This window comes from Hydra vulgaris, chromosome 10 (assembly GCF_038396675.1).
Source record: "Hydra vulgaris chromosome 10, alternate assembly HydraT2T_AEP".
Taxonomy (NCBI): domain Eukaryota; kingdom Metazoa; phylum Cnidaria; class Hydrozoa; order Anthoathecata; family Hydridae; genus Hydra; species Hydra vulgaris.
The window spans coordinates 6,740,522-6,763,494 of NC_088929.1; the positions used below are offsets into that span (position 1 = coordinate 6,740,522).

At 27.4% G+C, this 22,973-nt stretch overlaps 1 protein-coding gene across 2 annotated transcripts in view; it reads right to left on the reverse strand.

Moving 5' to 3' along the window:
- The window catches only part of LOC100201352 (uncharacterized), a 71,148-nt gene that overhangs the window by 14,135 nt on the left and 34,040 nt on the right, over positions 1-22,973 (reverse strand). For both annotated transcript variants that reach the window (XM_065807172.1, XM_065807171.1), the window contains exons 4-5: positions 13,337-13,599; positions 10,317-10,751 (exon numbers count right to left, since the gene is read on the reverse strand). In XM_065807172.1, the coding sequence (XP_065663244.1) occupies positions 10,317-10,751; positions 13,337-13,599 (698 nt within the window). The remainder of the gene's footprint in view (positions 1-10,316; positions 10,752-13,336; positions 13,600-22,973) is intronic.

A 22,973-nucleotide genomic window follows, 5' to 3' on the forward strand; every position in this document is an offset into this window, starting at 1 on the left:
CTGAATCTCAATATAGTCAATTTTCTATAATCCACAAACTGTATCCACAAACTGCTGAGATTTTTTAAAGGCATTTTGCTGAAATTTTGAGTTTTCTAGCTCATGAATTTCATATATAAAAATATATACTATATACATACTTTTAGTATATATACTTTTAGTTTTACTGTTTATGGTAAAAAATGGCTTTTAATGATTCTTTGTTAAAGTTAACAAAATACTTAAAGTTGACAAAATTATATACAAATTATGTAAATACCATTAAAATAATTGAGGAAAATAATCAAGTTTTATTGTTTTTTTAAAAAACCACAAAAACGCAACTTATTAGACTTTTTTTATTTAATTGTTTTTTCATTTTTATTGTATCAACTGATTCGTTTTGGGATTAGATCAGCAGAGTGTACTTATATTGACAAACTTAAACAGGTAGAACATGCAGAAAGTGTACATACATCAACGAAGGACTTTGATTTATGGTTAAAAAATCTTTAAACTTATGGAAAAATCTTATTTGAGTTTTCAAAAACTTTTTTATATTAACTTTTTTTTTTTAAAAACTTTGTGTTGATTTTTTAAGGTAAAAATTAAAAGATCATCCAAGACAATAATTTACAAAAAAAAAAATGCAAAAATTATTACCCCGTCCTTAAATTTGGAAAAATTTCTCAAGGAGGAAACCTTGCAAACTCTGATACCCAAACCAAACACACACTTGGGAGGGGAACTGTTTAGTTAATGGTAAGATCAAATGAAGATGAAATGATGGAAGATACTTAATGGTTGAAACTAACCCTGCAATATCCTACAGTTAAAATCATAAACCTTTGATATTTAGACCTTGAAGTTTTAAAAACTTTGATGCCTAAATCTATAGAATTCCATGATCTTGAAAGTGAAAAATAATAAATTATTAATGGTATTATCAAACACTTGATTACCTTAACTATTGTTAGTTTTAGCAACTCTTGGAAAGATAAAAACTGTAAACTTGAATTATTTTTATTAAACATTTTTTTTTCTAAAAATCTATATTTAATTAATTGATTAAATACTAATTACTTATGAAAGATTAACAAAAAAGTAAAAAATTATTATTTAAAAATTCTTTATCTTTTTTTTAAATCAGCTTTCTTTATTAGATTTTGAAGAAATAAGAAATCGCTGTCCCAAGTGCTCACAGACTTTTAAGGATATTTAGAAATCAAAACATTTTATGATGATCCACTAGATAGCTATGATGATATAGACTTATACAAAAGGTTAAGATGTAGTTGAGCTTAGATATTGTTGATATTTATACAAAAGATTTTGTTGAACTTCTATTTTCTATTTGATCAACTTGCTGCAAATAGATTTACAGCCTCACAAATATATAGATTTTAGCAAAAGTCAAAGTTTACAGATTTACAGCTGAATTAAAATTTATTGCACCTATATTGCAAGTGTTATATGTATTTTAATTTTTGCAACAAGATCTTTCCAACTTACATCTGGTGATTTTACAGTAGTTACAAGTTAACTGACTATTACAACAATCTTCCGCTGAGTTCCTTAAAATCTAGCAGAAAGAATTAATGAATACTTAAATAACCAACTATATTTTAATTTTTTTTAATTCAAATAACCAACTATATTTTAAATGAGAGCAGAGTAAAATTTTATAAAGTGGTGGAATTTCCAAAAGTAATTGGGATACTAGATTTTATGCACATTTGCATAAATTTGCATAACTTTTATGCACATTTGCATACAGAAATATCATGAATATGCTTATGCTGATAAGTCATCAAATCAATTAATGTCCAAGCAGTGCACAGTGGGCCAGAATTGTCTAAAAATGGCAAAACTATTTATGAGTTGAATATAGACATATGATACAGAGAAGTTTAAACTGAGCATATTCAATCTTTAAGAGTGGTCATGACCGCTCAGGTGATCATTTTAGTACATGTTTTATGTCTAAATATAGGTAATCGATATCAGGAAAATCAAATCTGGCCATATTTGGTCTCCAGGAGTGGTTATAATTGCACAGGTAGGTGCGGTCATGAATTGTCAAGATATTTTTGTGATTTTTATTTATTTTATGTATTTAATTTCTTTGATATAAACAAATTGTGAATATAAACCAATAACAATCAATAAAGTTGAACTTTATTAACATGTTTCTTCAGGTTGATTGGAGCCTGACTTTTCCCTGAATCCTTCTTATTCTGGACACCTTAGTAACGTAGCTGCAAATCATTTTCATTATAAGATCATAATTTGTTTGAAGCCTGGAGAATTTCATTGTGTAGTGCTCTCTGTTGTTTTAGCCTAAAACATTAACACTAGGATATATGAAATGACTATTTTTCATTTTTAATTAAATTACTGTTTTTCCATTTTATGGGCGTTATTTAAATGAACAAAACACATTTGACACATTTAAAGTACAATTTTCTATATTATTAAAACTGATGACATTAAAACTGAAAGTACTAGATGTTGTAGTTTTCTCACTTTCAACACAATCAAAAAAACTCTTTACTAAACTAAACTCTTCTTTTTACATAAATAAAAACTTTTTGCATACATAAATACAAATACCCACCACCACCACTACCACCCACCCCAATTATGAGTGCAACAAGTTGATCACATTTTTTTGTACTATTCTCAACTAGACTTATATTCATTGATAAATTTTAAGTTTCATAGTATTATCTCTCAGCATTCAAAAATTATGACCGTATAAAGTTTAAACCACACTCAAATTGAGGGGAGTACAAATTAAAATGTAAAATTGTCTTGTTGCCCTCGTATTTCATTTTTATATAGTTTTTTATATGATTTTTTACATTTTCACCAATATTTAAAAAAAAAATAATGCCATTTTTGTAGTAAAATTGATATTGATATACTGAGCTCAAAAATCACAATAGGGAAAAAATTATATCATTTTTAGAGTGTTGGGGGTCTCTAGATTACATTTACAAAAAGAAATTACTCCAATATAAAGGTTGGTTTTGAAGGGTTTTGCTCACCTCTGGTCCACTGTGCAGTGTAAGATAACGACAAAATTGCTCAATTAATGTCCAAGTGCAGTGTGTGATAACAACAAAATCATTTAGTTAATGTCCAAGCAGTGTATGATAACAACAGAAAGTTTATTGATTTTGCTAAAAAATGGTCTGGAAGCACACACAATACAAAGATTTTAAGAGAATCAAAAATTGGTAAGAAATTTATTGATGATCCATCAATAAATTCCTAAAGGCTTATTACTTAGTGATTCTTGTTAACTATGTTTTCATGCACACAACTTGCTCAAGTAAAATTTCAATTGAAAAATTAATGAATGGAGACATTCATTAATTTTATGATGATTAGATGATTAGAATTCAATTTATCTCCATCTGCTGCCAGTGGCGTGCTGGCCCCAGAAGCTATGCGGGAATCCCACATGGGTCTAAAGTCATTTATCCTAGAAGGGCCTTTTAGAAAAAATAAATTTTACTAAACTCTGAAAATGTTCAACAAATAAAAATTTATTTAAATTCTTTACTGTCTGATCTAAAGCAATAATAATAATAGTATAATAATAATAATTATTGCTGTTGAGACTTAACGCCATGTTAAATCTGTGACAGCCTTTAACAATAATAATTCTATAATTAATAATATAAACAACAAATAAAAGTTATTTATGTTGTTTCTAGAAATTTAGTTAAAAGTCAACATAATACTAGATAAATTATCTATTTTGCTCTTGAAATTGTTAACCGTTAATGTTTCAATGGTTGATTGTGGCAAAATATTCCATGTCTTTACAATTTGGTTTGTGAAGAAATGTTTTCGAATTTGACTTTTGACCTGTTGAGTGTATAAACTGTGTTTAAACTGATTACATCTTGTATTAGCAGCTGGTCTAGACAACAATAACGATTCACAAAATTTAGGCGGATTGTGCCATGAGATATCTTCAATATGATGGAAAAATTTGTAGAATTGAATTAAATCACCACGTTTTCTTCTTTCGGTTAGTGTTGTTAAGCTCAGTTTGATTAACCTTTCTTTGTATGAAAGGTGTTTAATTTCATATATCATCTTAGTTGTACATCTTTGCACATTTTCAAGTATATCAATGCCATTCTTTAAGAACGGATTCCATACCTGAACAGCAAATTCTAGATGTGGTCTCACATAAGCATAATATAGCTTCTTGAAAGAGTCAAAAGTTTTATAATTAAAAGCTTAGGCAATAATATTAACTAATTTACTATTTGCTCTTGAAGCTGCTGCTCTGATTTGCATTGTCCACTGTAAGTTGTCTGATATCAAAACTCCTAAATCTCTTTCAACATTTGTTGTTAATAATTTGATCCTAATATCATTATCAGTCATGTAATAACCAAAGTTTTGATTATGTATACCAAAGGGCATTATCTTACATTTTTCAATATTGAAGTCCATGTCTTGTTTGCATGCCCATTTTACTAACTTAACAATATCATTTTGCATAACATCACGATCTATTAATGAATTAACCGGTGCAATAAGTTTATTATCATCGGCATACAATTTTGAAGTATTAATTGCTTGTTCTGGTAAATCATTTACAAAAATTAAAAATAATAATGGACCTAAAACCGATTCTTGAACTACTCTCACAACATTTTGCCATGATGAAGTTTAGTCACCCAGGACTAATCTTTGTTGTCTTTCAGATAGAAATGATCATACCAGTACCATTTGTTTGAAGAAGCAGTTGTCTAAACTTATTAGATTGGTTTTCATTATGACCAAAAGAGTGTACATTTTCATTACTCCAAGTAATCTTGTCAAAGTTGAAGTCTCCTGAAATAAATAATCCTGAAAACAATCCTTTGTCTAATGCATTTTTGGCACTGTATATTGAAGCTATAATCGTGTTATTAGTTTCTTCAGACAATTTAGGAGGTCTATAAATACACCCTAATAATACTTTTTCTTTGCTAATATGCAAAGATACCCATACTTGTTCTATATTTGTAGAGTTGAGTTGGTCAATATTAACCTCAGAAGAATCTATTGAGTTTTTAATATGAACACAAACTCTGCCACCTCTTTTTTTTTCTCGATCACACCTATACAAATGGTAATTTATTATATTTATATCTGATATTTATTTAAACCAAGTCTCAGAAACGAAAAGCACATCAGGTTTGCAAGTTGCAATTAGAGCCCTAACTTCATCAATTTTGTTGATTACTGACATTGCATTTGTTGACCACACTGTAAGACTACGATTGTTAATGTGTTTTTTTATACAGTAATCTTTTAAACAACTAGTTGCTGTAACTTTTTTGATATCTTTCCTAGTTGAAAAATCATCATTTTTCTTTCTAATTTTAATTGATTCAAAATTACTATACATGCTTAATTGATATTCTAACAATTTTGTTGTCACAAATCCCATATTTATAATCACTGATGTCTTCTTTATTTAGTTGATTGTTATGAATTTATTTCTTTGAACAAGAAGTTTTTTTACAAGATCATGTTGCGTTAAGATTAATAAATACATTTTTAAACTGTCTATCTATACTTTGTTTTTTGGCTGATCGTATTACTTCAATTCGATCATCTGAAGTTTTTAATTCCACTAGCACTGGTGCTGTCTTATCATTTTTTGACCTAAACCTGTGAATTTTAATAATTTTTGATTTTTCAATTCCAATTTTGTGAAATATTGCATCAACATTTTCTTGGCCTTCTACTATTTCATCAGAAATACTATCTTTTTTAGACAATTCCAAACTAAAAATTATCAAATTTTTTCTTTACTTTTCTACATAAGGTGATTCATGAACATACAAATCAGGCATATTTGATTTTGGTTTTATTTGAAGCAAACTACTCCATGAATTTACTATAGTAGATGTTAAATTTTCAGGCGGTGGTTTAGCGGTGGTCTTAAGTTCTAATAATTTCACTTTTTCTTCTAATTCTTTGACTCTTTTAATTTGATCATCTTTAAATATTTCAAATTTAGATGCCAAATTTTTTATTGTAACGTCATGATTTCAATATTTGTTCAACAAACAAAATTAGCAAATACGCCAATCCAAGGAGGGCTACCACCCTATAGCAGTGGATTACCTCCATGTAGTGAAATATTCCGATTTATTATACATTATTTATATATCTTATTACACAGGGACTAAAAAGTTTTCAGCATGTGCGTTTTTCCGTCAAAAAAGTGCTCAACTTTAAGTGCTAATATATTAGTATTTTACATAATAAAAAGTACCCATTATCTGCCTTCAAAACAAAGTAAAAATATGCAAAAAACATTTATCATTATGCCACAAATCGCTAACAGCTCTTAATATGTTAAAGAAACTGCGTCATAAGTTAAATTAATTGTGGCAGTCAAAAAGGAATTTACAATCTAATTAAAAGAATTATCCTCTAAAGAATTATAAGTTGTGTGAAAGATGAATTGCTCATTTGAAACAAAATTTTTTTCCCAATAATTTTTTGAGTATCAAAAAAAATATTGCTTGTCAAATGAAAAAAAAATTTCAAGTAAAACTTCCATCCTTGAAACTATTTACTTGAAAATTTAATAATTGCTTGTGTAGCCAACCATGGATTATTTAATAGCTATGTAAACATGAAATTGAAACGATCCTAAACATTAATTTGTAATTCTGATAACAAAACTTTTCTATGATGTCAAAATATTTGCATAATAATGTTGATAAACCACTTCTAAATTTATTTTAAAATTATAACAATTGAAAAGTTCCCCTTAAAAAAAGATTAATATAAGTCTATTTTTTTAAATCAAAATTCCAAGTAAAAAGTTATAAAAACTTTTTGAAAGCGTGAAAATCATTTTAATTCATAAAATAAATACAAATTTTAAAATCTTGTTTATACTTTTGAAAAATTTATGCTTTTAAATGTTTTGTATGAATGTAAATACCCTTTAATATCTTTATAAAGCAAATGTCTTTAGTATAATTTTTGTTGTTTGATTTTATCAATTTTATATTTGAAAAACACGCATGTTTTTCAAATATAAAATTGAACACTTAAAAAAATTATAGTTTTAAGAAAACTTTTTTTATAATAAAACTCAGTATATATTATGTTTCAATAAAGTACTTATAACGCCTGGTTATTTATTGTTCAGTTACTGAAAGTTATAAAAATACATAAAATGTAACACTAATTAATTTGCATTTTATGTAGTTACATTTTTTTTAAATAATCCCGCATAGACTTTTTGGTAATATAAAGGTAATTTTAATTATCACTTAATTTAGCAGAGAGATATAAATATGACAGATGATTAACTAAAATATTCTTATTCTGATTAAGGTCATATATCTAAAATAAAAGGAATCATAATTGAATTATTACTACCTACCATGTTGTTGAATAAAATTATTAAAAAACCCGTTCCACCTTATGAAGAGGCTTTACAAAAATCAGGATTTCAATTCTAAATTCTATCAACTTCTAAAATCTTTCAATGAACATAAGTATAAAAATAATACCGAATTGTCTAAAGAAATACGGATTAAAACCACAAAACTGCAAAAAAACAAACATTTAATTTACATATATATAATAAACATTCAAGTAGAGAATAATAAAGTGATACAAAACCTAAAAACAATTTAAAAAAACTTACAATCTTTTTCAAAGTTAGCATATGCATATCTATATGCTTCACAGTATATACAAATATATATGCACTATAACACATACATATATATACATATATATATATATATATATATATATATATATATATATATATATATATATATATATATATATATATATATATATATATATATATATATACATATATATATACATGTGATATTACCTGTATCACTATTTTGTATTTCTTATTTTTAAATGCAAATAAATCAGAAATAAATATATTTTTTGTAAATGCAATACATTTTAATGAAGCTGTACCAAGCAGTGAACGCCTTAGAAATGAATAATAAGTTAGAAAGAGTTTAGCAGAGTGAGATAAAAATACAAAAGGACAGATGCCCAGTGGAAAATAAAGAGCCTCAAAGTAGAAAAATATTAAAAAACTGATAAGTAAAATGTTGTAAAAATAAACAATAACAATAAACAATAGTCGAGATAAGTAGGGGTCATTAAGTGTTGTTCTGCTTATTTGTCATTAGTGTCCAGCGTAAGTGTGATATATAGACAGTATCAGTGATGGAGCAAAATTATTTGTTTTACAAGTAGTTATCATGTGGTCTGTATTATTAGGGTGATACACATACATTATCGATATAAGTGTGTCATAGACATCTCGGGTACAGTATGGATTCGCACCTTATGGTACAGTATGAACACAAGAAGACCTCCAACTTTTGCCCCAGACTGGTATCCCAAAAGAAGTTCCACTCTGGGACTACACCAGGGTATCTTTTTAAGGTATCCCATTGTGTTATCCCAAAAGGACTATTCTCAGAGTATCCCATCAGGACAATTGCCACAGACTTCTAAATTTGCACTGGGACCAGAGGAGTTTTGAGTTCTTATAGCTTTGTATGTAATAAAAATAGTCAATGCAGTGTACATGTCTATTGTAGTAGCCTGTCTTGATAGTATGAGATATCAGTACAAAAATAGTTATAAGTCATTTAAATTGGTGTAACGTAAGCTAGACATGAATACTAGAAGTCCAATAACATGAATCTTAAAAATAACATGCTATTACAACTCAATAATCTAGAAAATTTAAATAGAATTATACCAATATAGCAAAAAAACTTGTATATATATTTTACAACTATCAGTCTGTATATACATTTTACAACTAATAAACTTAAATCATATGGAGTTTTGTATTTTGTATAAGTTACAAGATTAACTGTGAATATGTCATGTGACTGTAATGTTACCAAGAGTATCTGAAGTGGAGCAGAATTATTCGTTTTATAAAACAGTTTGCAGGTAGCCTCTTGTCAATTAAACAAACTGTATGTATAGCATGGATGATTTTTTCTGTACATATATTTATAGTGACTTGTGTTTTTAGTATGAGTTTTTAGATTCAAAAAAATATTAGTCATTAGAAGCTGGTTATCAAAATTAAGTAATGTAGTATTTAGTAATAATGAAAATTTGTGTTTTTTACTCTTCATTAGCATTATTCTAGTATTTTAACAGTGTGAGAATAAAACATTGACAATAACATGTATTTATATTTAAATATAACTTAAGTTATAATTTAAGTGTTATTACTTATCTATTATAAAGGGATGTGTATGGGTGTATGTAACAGAGTTGGAGTAGAATTATTTATTTTTTAAGTAGTTATCAGATGGTGTGTGTAACAGAGCTGAAGTAAAATTACTGTTAGTGTTTGGTCGGATTGATGAATAGAAGGGATAATATTTGGAGTGGAATGATTCATTTTATAATAATAATATATATACATATACATATATATATATATATTTATATATATATATATATATATATATATATATATATATATATATATATATATATATATATATATATATATATATATATATTTATATATATATATATGTGTGTGTGTGTATACTATAGCATATGTATATAGATATGTATATACTGTAGAGCATATAGATACGCATATGCTAACTTTTTTTGCTGACCAAAATCCATACGGTTTACATAAGTTGAAAAAATTCTGAAAAATCTTTAAAAAGATTCTTTATAATTAATAGACCACCTAAACCAAACTAAATAAACATGTTTCTCTGTGCAGCAGTCTTGTTTGTCAAGTTTGTGTTTTGGAGTTATAGAGTTGAGTTAGAGTTGTAACCACAACTAAAGTAGTTTATTCAACTGTAGTGGCCTACACAGTTTTGATAAACCTTTAGTTAATAAGTTTGCGTTTTTAAAAAAATAATTAAATATTATTTTTTTCCACAATTATTTTAATGGTTTTTTACAAAAGTAATTTTAAATTTAAGATTTAATGGTAAAAGTACATAAGAAAAATCTTTTCAAAAACTTAATTAAAAAAAAAAATTATTTTGATGAGCCTGGTCAAAGTAAACTTTATTAAAACATTTCTTTTGTGACTGAAGCACTTTGAGCATTAATCATATTTATGTATGTATGTATGTATGTATGTATGTATGTATGTATTTATATATATATATATATATATATATATATATATATATATATATATATATATATATATATATATATATATATATATATATATATATATATATATATATATATATATATATATATATATATATACTATATAAGCGTAATTATTTAAATGTATATACCTGAATGAAAAAGTAGATAGCTAGTAGCAATCCAATGAACTCTAAAACAAATCTCCAGCTCTGTTTATCATAAGGAGTATAAAATTCAACTTGTGAAATGCTTTGTATGGTTGAAGCAGTTGTATTGGTTGAATCCAGTGATATGGTTGAATGCAGTGATAAGGTTGAATCATATGATTTAGTAAATGTTAAATCAGCCGACTCGGTGATATTGGGTAAAATAGTTTCAGGAGCTGCAGTTTTTAAATCAGTTGAAATATCAAATTTATGATGTGGAAGTGTAAAAGTCAGTGCTGTCCAAATTGTCGTGAACAAAAGATTGATCAAAAGTACAAAAATAAAACTATGTTGACCATATAAAAGAGTTTTTTTTTTAACTAGCCGTTGAATAACTGGATGCATAATTAATGATGAATCTTGATTTTTTACAATGTCCTAAAAAATAATATATTTGTTTTTATGTTTATATATAAATATAATATAATGTTAATTAATAAAAATTATTATAAATATTATTTAAAACAAAAATTAAAAATTAATTATTTAAAATAATAATGAAACGTATAAAATATTTTGATTAAAAATTAATTTTTAAATAGACTATGTAATTACTTTTTATTTACTATAAGTAATGTAACTATATAATACAGAATACACATACAAAATATTACATTTAAATTAAATACATTTACAATTAAACTAAAATAAATTTAGAATGCTGATATATATTATTAATGAAGAGATTTGTAATCAGTTTTGAATTTTTAAAATTTGCATTTTAACTTTTTTATTTGCATCCTTATAATTTATACTACATTATTTAAGAACTTTGGACTTTTGGTTTAGATATTTGGACTGTAGTAAAACAGCTTTTACTGATTGACATTTAAACAGTATGAATTATTGAGCAAAACATTTGTGAAGTTTGAATTTTCATGTTTAATAATCTCAGTGTATTTAATTACAAGACAGAATAAAAATGGTTAAAGAGTTTAAACAGATTAACAGTTTCAGCTTAGGTTGAACTGCTAATCAAGAAGAGAAGTTGTAGGTTATGTGGCTGATATTTTCTAAATTATGAATGCAAACTACATAAAATTAAACTTAGAAGCTATAAACAGACATTTTAATCCTATTTGAAAAGAAAACTTTTTTTAACAGAGCAATTAATACAAATAAACTATAACCAAAATAAATATTACATTAGGTTGCCCATACAGCAACCAATTGTTTTAATATTGAAACTTGTGACGCAATTCAAAAATGGCTTTAGTTTTTGATTAGCACCAATAACAAAGTTAGCTACAAGTTTAGCAATAGCACATAAAGTTAATAATATATAATTTACAATACATTCAACACAACCACCAAATTTAATAAATATCTTCAGCATTAGTAGTTCCATTTTCCTTGGCACAGTTGTTGTGAAACCATTATTAACAAAAGAAAAAATGCAGTTATTCTTCAGCTTTCCTTGGATCAATACTCTATAGTTAACATCACGCCAAGCACAAAAAATATGATCCCCACATATATTTTCACATATAGGCCTATGATTTTTTGTGTTTTCTTTTTTTTGCTTGATAGCTCACTTGGTTTTGTTATATTTCCATGATCTCTTGTCTTTTCAACAACTTTTTACACTACTTCCAATCAACAGCTTTTACTTCTTCCAGCTTCAATCTTCTCAATCTTCTAATTTTTTTATGACTTTCATTTAATTTTAAAATTCTTAAAATTCTAAAAGAAAAGGCATTTTTTTGTAAACTGGAAGTGAGTACCTTTAAATAAAAGAAAGACAGGTTGTTGTTGATTTTTTTAACAATGTCTTTTTATTTACCAGTTTTTAAAAATTCTCACAAAAGCTCAAAGAGAAGTTGTAGAAACTACAGTCACTTAAAATTTTGTAAAACTTTGTGCACTCAAACTTTATTAAATTGTTTGGTGGTGTAATATAATTACAATACAATTGCATTATATTACAATACAATTGTAATACATAATAGATGTTAACTTATCTTGTAATTTAAATGACCATTGTTAGAGATCAATAATGCAGCCACTGGTACTGGAATGCAGCCACTGGTACTGGAAGTTCACAATTAGTAACTTCTGCATATATAAAATCTTTGTAAAAGCATCAGAATTAAATTTGCCTGTTTTTATAAATGCATTCATAGCTATTTGTTCATTTCAAATACATTATTTTCATATATATTTCTCAGCAACACATCTATCACATCTTTTCTGAAAATGAATCTCCTATCATGATAAACTATCATAAGCTGTAGCTACATAAATATTAAAATGAAATATCAAATGGTTGTGGCCTGTGTGTGCAATGAATGAAAAAAAGCTTGATAACACTTTCTCTTTCAAGAATAATCAAGTCCAAATTTTAAAGTCTATGTTCCTGATGTGCCTAGTATGGCACTAATAACAAAACTGGATCTAGTTTTATTTAACTACTCAGCTTCTTTTTTATCAGTTGGTGAACTTTGAAATAACAGATACTTCATTTATTTTTCTCTTATTTTTTAATGCAGAACACCAATATTGGAGACACATACTGACCACTTGCTGAAATGCAACACATGAAGTAATTATCTTTACCTTTTACTTTCTCTATATAAAAAATGCTGCTAAAGACAATGTTGCCTAACTCTTTTTCCCACTTTTAAAGTTCTTCATATATTCTGTAACAATTTTAATATAGCATCTTAACAATTCAAACAATTTAATTTAAAATAATTTAAAATTGATTTAAACAAAACTTATAATTTACTCAATCCTCGGAATCAGGAAAAATGTGGAATCTGATAGAGTCGGCATCAGGTTGGCAAAAAAAAATATGATACAAAGGTTTTACCATAAAACAGAAATGAGGTCGGCAATTTTTTACCAACCTCAAAGACTTTAAGATTGGTTGTTAGGTTGGCATTGCCTAATGCCGACCCTAATTCCGAGCCTAACTCACTAAATGTTAATCATAAATAAACCTTAATATTGTTTAATCATACCTCTAAAGGTTCTCTGATCAAAACCACTCTTACACTTTTTTTAAGCAGTTTTCTACTATTTTTCCATTTTTTGGTTTCTAAGTAACTTAAGTAGTACTTAGTTGTTCTGTTTGCCTTATCAACATGTTGAAATTGATCTAAAGCCTCGACAGCTACATTAGGCATTTTTGCAACCAAGTGTGATAAGCATGACATTCCTGAATCATCATAAACTCCTGCTGGTGCTCCATGTTCTAAAAGAATACGTGATGCTTCTTCACAACCTAAAAAAATTGAAATATAAACTACCTTTATGTACTTAACAATTTAATCTCAAACTCATATCAGACAATGTATGAATACTCTATTGCCCCTATATCTATAAATATCAGTAAACTTATGCACACTTAGCATAAAATTAAAAAAAGAAAATAAAACTAAAAATTAAAAAATATATATATATTTATAAAAAACAAACTCTTTCAAGAAATATAAAAGATGAGCCATTAAAGTTTGTTTAATTTTGTGATTTTTAAAATGTTAAATTTTATGTACTTCCACAATAGTTTAATGGTTTTGACATTCAGGTGACATTAAAAATAGAAAACATTAAAAACTCATTTAAAAGTTGTGGTAGCAAAAATGTCATCATAAGGGACTTTTTCAACCAAAAAAGTCTTTTTTGCATACTATTTCAAAATGTATGTATATACACACATACATTTTTTGAACCAATTTATTAATTGTAGTTGATTCTACAGTTTGCTTGAGTTTTACTTCATTTATTATGCACTTATAAATATTTATCAGCTGCTTTTATCTCATATTCTTTTTTTTTTCAATATTGTTATACTAATATACCCAACATTATCTCCTTTGTTCCTTTTATATTTATTTAAACAGCCATGGCACAGTAGTTAGAAATCTGGCTAATCCTAACCCTAACTAAGAGGTTCAAGGCTATATGCAAGCTTTTGGCTAATAAGCTACATTAGTTAAGGAGAACTTCCTTGTTAAATGCTCCTTTGCTGTGCTCCGTGATAAGATCTGTGATAGGTCTTCTGAGAGCACCTTAACAGCTAAAAATTATTTGATTACAACTATTTTTGTTATATTTCTTTAAACTTCATTGTTATGGTTTGTTTACAATTTTTACATTTTCTATCCTAACTTATCAATACAGTTTGTCTTATATCAATTAAGATTTTTAGACAATCTAATGCTTTAACATTTAATTCATATTTATTTAATATGAAAAAATCAAGATGAAAGAGGTTTTATCTGTTATTTTTATATAACTCCTGAACTAGTTGTTTCATTCATAAATCTTTTATATTATATGCATTTTAAATTTATATTTAACATACAGTGGTGTACTCTCCAATTTTTTTCAGGTCCACCTGCTGACAACTGAAATAGTTTGTATTGCTCGTTTGAGTCGTCTGCTATGATAAAAAGTAGTCTAGTATAATATTTTCTTTTTGGGCATTTTTTCTTGGGTGAAAATACTGAAGAAAAAAACGTCTGACTACTAAAATGTCTAATAAGAAGCGGTTTAATTAAAAAAAAATTATTATTAAAAAATAGTGAAACATTATAACCTGTTAAAAAATTTGTCATGTAATTTTAGTTACAAAGAGATATTGGTAAAGAGATAACTATCTCTTTACCAATGAAGATTGCCATTTTTGTTGTATTCAATACCTGTTTCATTTAGTCATTATCTATTTCGTTTTAGCATTTATAATTGAAAGAAAATGTTACTTTAAAACTCATTTTAAATTGAGAAGAAAGGTGCTTCAAAATTGAAGAACAACGTTTAAAAAAACAGTAGTCGCACTTTGAAATTTTAAATTGCGTTTCAGCTTCTTTTTATTAAGTTAAGTAAAGTTATATAACGCATAGCAGTGTAATTATCATTAAATGAAGTGTATACTACTTTAAATGTTTTTTAAAGTTTTCCTTTTAAATATTCGCAAGGAATAAAATTTTCATAGATAAAAATATGGTTTTATTAACAAACACACTTTTGTAAATAAACTGTCTGGACATCCTGTCGGGCTACTGACAGGCATTTTTTTTAAATTTCAGTCGCCCTTAGAAAAAATGAGTTTTCCCATGAATCTTATAGTGTGAATCTCATAGTGTGAATCTTATATTGTAAACCTTATAGTGTGAATCTTATAGTGTGAATCGTATAGTGTGAATCTTAAAGTGTGAATCTTATATTGTGAACCTTATAGTGTGAACCTTATACAGTCGTCCCCCGGTTAACGAACCCCCCTGTTAGCGAACTTTCGGTTAACGAACCGAAAGTTTGCCCAAAATCCTCCCCCGGTTATTGAACCGGAACTCGGTTAACGAACCGGGACCGCCAAATGGCGTGCACACGCGCGTGAAGGTCGGGCGCGCCGTCCAGCATTTCCCCCTCAGTTTTGTGAGTGTCATGGAAGCCTGGGAGGTGAATGGTTGTGCTGGGTGTGCTTTTGTTGTTTCATTTTTTTCTTTTCTTGTTTCACTAATATTTTTCATGCATTTTTGTGCTTTTTTCTAGGTTTTTTTCCCACTTGCGATTTTTTCGATTTTGCGATTTTTCAAAATGTTGAACCCTGCGAAAAAAAGCAGAAAAGTTTTCACTCTTGAAGAGAAAAAGACAATCATTCAAAGAGTGCAAAAAGGTGAAAAGCAAAGTGACCTGGCTAAGGAGTTTGGTGTGAATAAATCAACCATTGGCACCATCTCAGCACCACTGCTCAGAAGAGGGCTGCTGCAATTGACTTTTGGCGGATGACTCCGACTGAGTTTTCATTTTTTTTTTGTAAAAATTTGACAAGAAATTTTCTTGTTGAATTTTCTTTCAAGTTCAATTTTCAATTTTTTGGTAAAAAATTTGACAAGGATTTTTCATGTTCAATTTTCAATTTTTTCGTAAAATTTTGACAAGCATTTTTCAAGTTCAATTCTCAATTTTTTGGTAAAAATTTGACAAGCAATTTTCTTGTTGAATTTTCATTTTTTGATAAGCAATGTTCATGTTCAATTTTTAGTTTTTTCTAAAACTTTGACAAGCAATTTTCATGCACAATTTCAATTTGTTTCAATTTTTAAAAGTGCATAAATCTCAGGTTTCAATCATTTCACCTTTGCCTATTTTATTTATCAAGTTGGACAATTTTTTGAATTTTTTCCCCCATTATTTCGGCAAAAATTTTTTAATGGCGGCCTATGGGAAAACGCGTTTCGGTTAACGAACTTTTCGGATAACGAACTAGTTCGTACTCCGAATTAAGTTCGTTAACCGGGGGACGACTGTAGTTTGAATCTTATAGTGTGAATCTTATAATGTGAATTGTATAGTGTGAATCTTATAGTGTGAACCTTAAAGCATGAACTTTTCAGTGTGAATCTTAGAGTGTGAACCTTATAATGTGAATCTTATAGAGTAAATCTTATAGTTTAAATCTTGTAGTGTGATGCATATATAGTGAACTTTATAGTGTGAACCTTATAGTGTGAATCTTATAGTGTGAATCTTATAGTGCAAATCTTATAGTGTGAAACTTATAGTGTGAATCTTAAAGTTTTATTTTTAAATCTTTTAGTGTGAACCTTATAGTTTTATAATTAAACCATATGCAGAAAAACTGTAGATAAGCATGAACTGTAGGAAACTATGAATTGTAGGTAACCATGAATTGTAGGTAACCATGAATTGTAGGTAACCATAATCTTTAGGTAACCATGAACTTTCTTTACAGAGTAAACATTAGAGCTGCTATTTTTAGCAAAAAATCTTTTTAAACTTAGTTTAAAGCTAGTTTTGTTAACATTTAAGAAAATATTCTACTTATTTAAATGTTTTAAATATTCAATTTCCAGAAAAATATTCATAAACTTTCATTAAAAAATTATCAAATGAAATTTATTTATAATATATAATAATTATTTATAATTTATATAATATAAAAATTATTAGTTAAAATATTGCCTGCAGATCTATTCAATAATTCTGGTTTGAGACTATGTTGCTGTTGCACCTTGAAAAAATTTTAATCCAGAATGCGCTAAATTAATCTTTCTTGGGCTTAATTGATGAATCTTCACTTTAAGCATAAGCATTTCAGCTAGTGTTTTCATGAACTCTAAGTCCTAAGTTTTGTGTAACTTTAAAGCCAAATGGTTATTAATTGGAGAAATATTAAATGTACATTTATTAAATTAAAAACAATTTGTTATCAATTTAGTTATATTTATTAATGGTTATCAATTTTTTATGATTTTAACATAAAATATCATTTAAAAGAATGGAGTTATTTTCAAAAGGTATTAAAATTTTACTCTTGGGTTTGATACAACAACCCAAGAAGAAATACATATAAACTCAATTCATTTTACAACCAAAACATTGTCATGTTTTAGCTATAGATCAGTTGTCAGGTGGAACTCCACACAATTATTAAACTCATATTGTATATTCAATTGATCAACTTGCATTTTTGTATTCCATTATTCTTGTATTTCATTTCCATAATTGCAACTATCAAAGAGTTGACTATCAAAAGTTTAAAAACTCCTGACTAAAGTTCAAAAAGACTGTGTTGCCACTAATCATGCAGCTGTTCAGCTAATAATTTCTTCATGAGAAAAGTTTTATATAACCTAATTTGTCAATTACACCCTCTTGTAAAAATTTTTTGCAAATTTTAATGCAGTCCAGCTCTTGCAGGTCTGCATTAAAAATGATTGATACACATAAAGGAGTACTGTTTGGGAAAGAATATATTGCTTGTAATATAGATTTACAAATGAATAAAATATGATACAAAGATAGTAAAAGAGATCATACAGATTTTGAAATCTTTTTGAATGAAATGGAATTTTCCAAAGGACTCATTCCCTGTTACAGAGAAAACAGATAGCATATTTTGTTTTATATATGTGGTACATATATATATAAATATATATATATATATATATATATATATATATATATATATATATATATATATATATATATATATATATATATATATAGTGTGACCAGACAACTCAGTTTTCTAGGATTGTTCTGGTTTTAGGTGCCCTATCCCAGCGTCCCAAAAAACGTCATCAGGACAGTCAATTAGTAAGTGACCGGGGTTGATAATTGACAGGAGCCAGGGCCAGATTTAATAAAATAGCTGGAGCTGGGGCCGGGTTTGTGACCGGGGCTGCATAAACATTTATACATCCTAAAGTATATTTTTTTAATTCAAAATTCATGTTACATTTTGTATATATATACATATATAAACAATATGATCAACATGATCATCATAATCATCATTACCATCATCATCATCATCATCATCATCATCATCATCATCATCATCATCATCATCATCATCATCATCATCATCATCATCATCATCATCATCATCATCATCATCATCATCATCATCATCATCATCATCATCATCATCTTCTTCTCTTTTGGTAAATACTACACCATATAAATACTAAAGTTTATATAAATATGAAAGGATATTGTATGTCAGCATCTAAATAAATAACAAACATATATGTTTATATCCATAGTATGTATGCATAAAGCGCATCTCGGAAGCTTTTATTCCTTCTGGACTAAAAGTTTAGAAGCTTTTCTTCCTACTCTTCAATTTTAAGTTGAGCCTCATTCTACTCTACATTTTTCACCATCTTGAGCAGTTGCTTTATTAAGCATTTTTTTTCATATTTTTTACAAGAACATCTCTCTTAAGAACAAATGTGCTTTTATTATTTCAAGAAGCCAATGTAAAAAAGGTCCTGTCTGATGTTAAGGTCTGTTATTCTCAGTTTATTAAATCTTGTATCTTATATCAGATGTTACATTACATAGACTTTAGGTTAGTCTTCAACAATGTTATTAAATCTTGTATCTTATATCAGATGTTACATTCCATAGACTTTTGGTAAGTCTTCAACAATGTTATTAACTAAAGTAAGTCTAACATTTAATCTCTAATTCATGGGTCTGTTTTTTTTTACTTCTCACCAGAATAAAGCAGAGTTATTTACAAAGAAATCTTACTTTAATTTGACTCTTGAATCTAATGGTCATACTCTTCCTGCCAATTAAACAGATTAACTCATTGTTAAACATCCAAATCTCTCTGGCTTTCAATGCTAAAGTTATTTCTCAATTAAACACTTCTAACATTTGTGCTTCAGATAAGATTTCCATCATAGTCTTAAAAAAGTGTTCTCCAGAACTCTCTTCAATTGTTGCTAAATTTTTAAAAAGAGCTAAATAAGTGGATCCAATTTTTCAAAACTCTACAAAACATTGCAAAAAAATATTGCAATAATATTGGTATTCCTATATTGATGAATAACAACCCTCTTACTCTAAGACAAAGTCTAAAAGCACACTGTAAATGTAATGAGAGCTGCTTTATTTGCCAAGCTTGAGCCACTCTTCTATTGTTGGAAGATTGCATTTCTTTCTTTTGTCTACAAATACCATCATTGTTGCATTCTTGCATTGGTTTATATATATATTAAAAACATCTGAGCATTTTTTCAACCTCTGTTCTATTTTATACATAAAATTGTATATAAATACAAAGTTATAATTCCCATGACAATTATAAAACTACAATAGTCCTTAAAATAATAATCATAAATGAATGCGTGACTTTCATCACGTTTATCTACGTGACTTTTACCACATATACATAATAATTTTAATTCACCAACTTTAATAGAACATACCCTCTTGGTGAATTAACTCAGTCTATCGTTGTGGGGCTCTTATTATTTGTCCGAGCGCGTTATCTTTTGTTCATTGCATTCTTGAGAATCATTTCAAACTTGAACGGCATCTTTGTTATATCTTCCTTTACCGTTTTCAACTTCATCATTTTGTATATCAAGACCATCTTTAAATGAGTCATTTATATTCTGAGAGTCTGGAATACGGCGACACAAGTGTGAGATGTGTTGTGGGAATACCCTATTTGCGTTTCAACGTCAAACGACAAGGTATTTTGCTTCCATACTATACCTGGTATCCACGACTGATCACATTTTGTTTCTTGAGCTGGTTTTACCCAAACATTGTCACCCTCCTTGAATATGTTGTCTACTTCATATTTTTCAGCTTTCTTACGTGTATCGACACCTGGGATAAAAAAAGTTGGTTTTCGCTTAAATTGCTGCGATGGACTTTCACTACAGTTTGATGATATTGTCTCATTGTATAGCAAGACTGACAGAGCGATCAAACAACGTGAGCGGGCAACTGTTCTTTTAATTGTTCTGTATATGCGTTTAATTATACCATTGTTTTAAGCTTGATGGGCTGCTCGATATTCTAAATTAACGTACCATTCTTTAGCAAACCTTGTTAACGTGTGTGAACAAAATTCATTGTCCATTAGAAGGCAAATTGGCAGGCCAAATAAGAAGAATATTTCTTCAAGCTTTCCAACAACTTCAGACGCTGTTTTGGTTACCAGTTTACACCACATCGTATACTGTGATGGGCCGCAGTCAATCATTGATAAGTACAGTTCTGCACCTACATGCGTTACATTGATTGTCCCGGTTTTAAAACAGTTATGCTTTTGAAAAAAAATAAATAAAATCTTTGAAAAACCAGTGAAGAAATTTTTTAATAAAAAAACCTTTATATACGTACCTAGTTATTTCATATGCAATTTTATATACATACTTAACTATTTTATATGCAATTTTTTTTATACTTTAAATGTGCATTTATTTTTAAACTGTCGATCATTACAAAAAGGCTTTATATTTCTTGATTTTAAATCAAACTTGAATTTATTTTTATTTTGTGTTTTTTTTACTTATAAATTTTTTTTTTTGAACTAGTTTTTAGTTAAAATGCCAAAGCGTAAATGCATTTACAACAAAGATTTCTCCAAAGAATGGAAGTTATAAGAAAAGACCAAAACCAAGAAGAAGTAGAATGCTCAGTATATATGTCATTTATAAGCATTGGACATGGTAGTTGGGCTGATATTAAAGACCATTTAAAATTATGAAAACATATTTTCAAAATATCAAGAAGTTGTTCAAAAAAAATTGATTCTTTTTTTATTAAATCTTGTTTCAATGAAAAATGTAAGATATATGCACCGGAATTGACCAACGCATATCACACAGTCAAACATCATTATTCATTTCGCAGTACAGATTGTAACAATAAGTTAATAAAAGTTATGCATTCAGATTCAATAATTGCAAATAAAATTTTGGCAGCATGCATCAAAACTTTTTTAATGATCCTTTGAGTAAACCTTACTTATTTTTTATTCACAGTCAACTGCATGTATTTAAAAAAGAAATTAAAAGTATCGAAGGAAACAACATATGTTGCGTTGAAGTTTATTCGACATTGGAAGAGATGCTAACGATTGTTAAAGAAAGACGAAATAAAAAATTAACAATAAATGTAAAAAATGTCTTAAGATAACTAAAAGATGAAATATCATAAGTTAATATGTCAAATTTTAATTGTGAAATTGGCGATTTTTAGACAACTGCATACAATTATCTTTATATGTGGAAGGAGCCAATTTCAAGCCTAACTGTATTTTCATGGATGTTACTTTTGGAAGTTCCTGCATGGGACAAAGTGAAAATTACTTGTAAGTTTCTCCAGGATAGAGGAGTTGAATTAAATGATTCACTTCTCTTTAGTCAAATGAGTATTGTAGATAAAGTTGTGATTGAAAAATCAACAGAATGGAAAAAGTTTAAAATGCTTACACATGAAAAATGATTGACATTTTTAAACTTTGCGATAACATTAAAGAGTATTCTGAAATTTTTAAAATATGTCAGTTTATGATTTTTATTCCACCTCATAATGGCAACGTAGAACCTATTTTCTCTCTAATGATTGCACAGTGGATAAATGATATCAATTAGACCTATCCACTGTAGAATCCTTACTATTAGTGTTAACAAACTATGATTTTAACTGCCTGGAACTTTATGATTTTTATCCAAAATATGTTATTTTGGATAAAAAAAATTGCTAAAGCAAGTTGGATTAAGCAAAAAATATGATTGATTCATTTGATTCATAACAATCCACTAACATTATATACAATATACAAAATATATATTTATTTCCCGAGTCCAGACTGGTTATTTTGGTAATACATGGCTATAAATGAGTGTCCATAGAGCATTTTACTAGTAAATATAAGCAGAGAGTAAAGCATTCTTTGTTAATTTTTTGCTAGTTCTTCGGAAAAATATGTAATCACTTACATGTTATTCCGAATATACAGATACAAAAATTTGAAATATACATTTTTGGCTCTTTTTTGAAGCATTTTAAGGTCCCTTCAGGTTGGTGTTTTAGAGATCAACAACCAAGTAATTTACATATCTTTACAATTTCTTTTTTTTTCGCGTCCTGGTTTATACATATATATACATATGCATATATATATATATATATAATTATATATATATATATATATATATATATATATATATATATATATATATATATATATATATATATATATATACATATATATATATATATATATATATATATATATATATATATATATATATATATATATATATATATATATTATAATAATATATCAATGCTGAAACAGAGATAATGTAC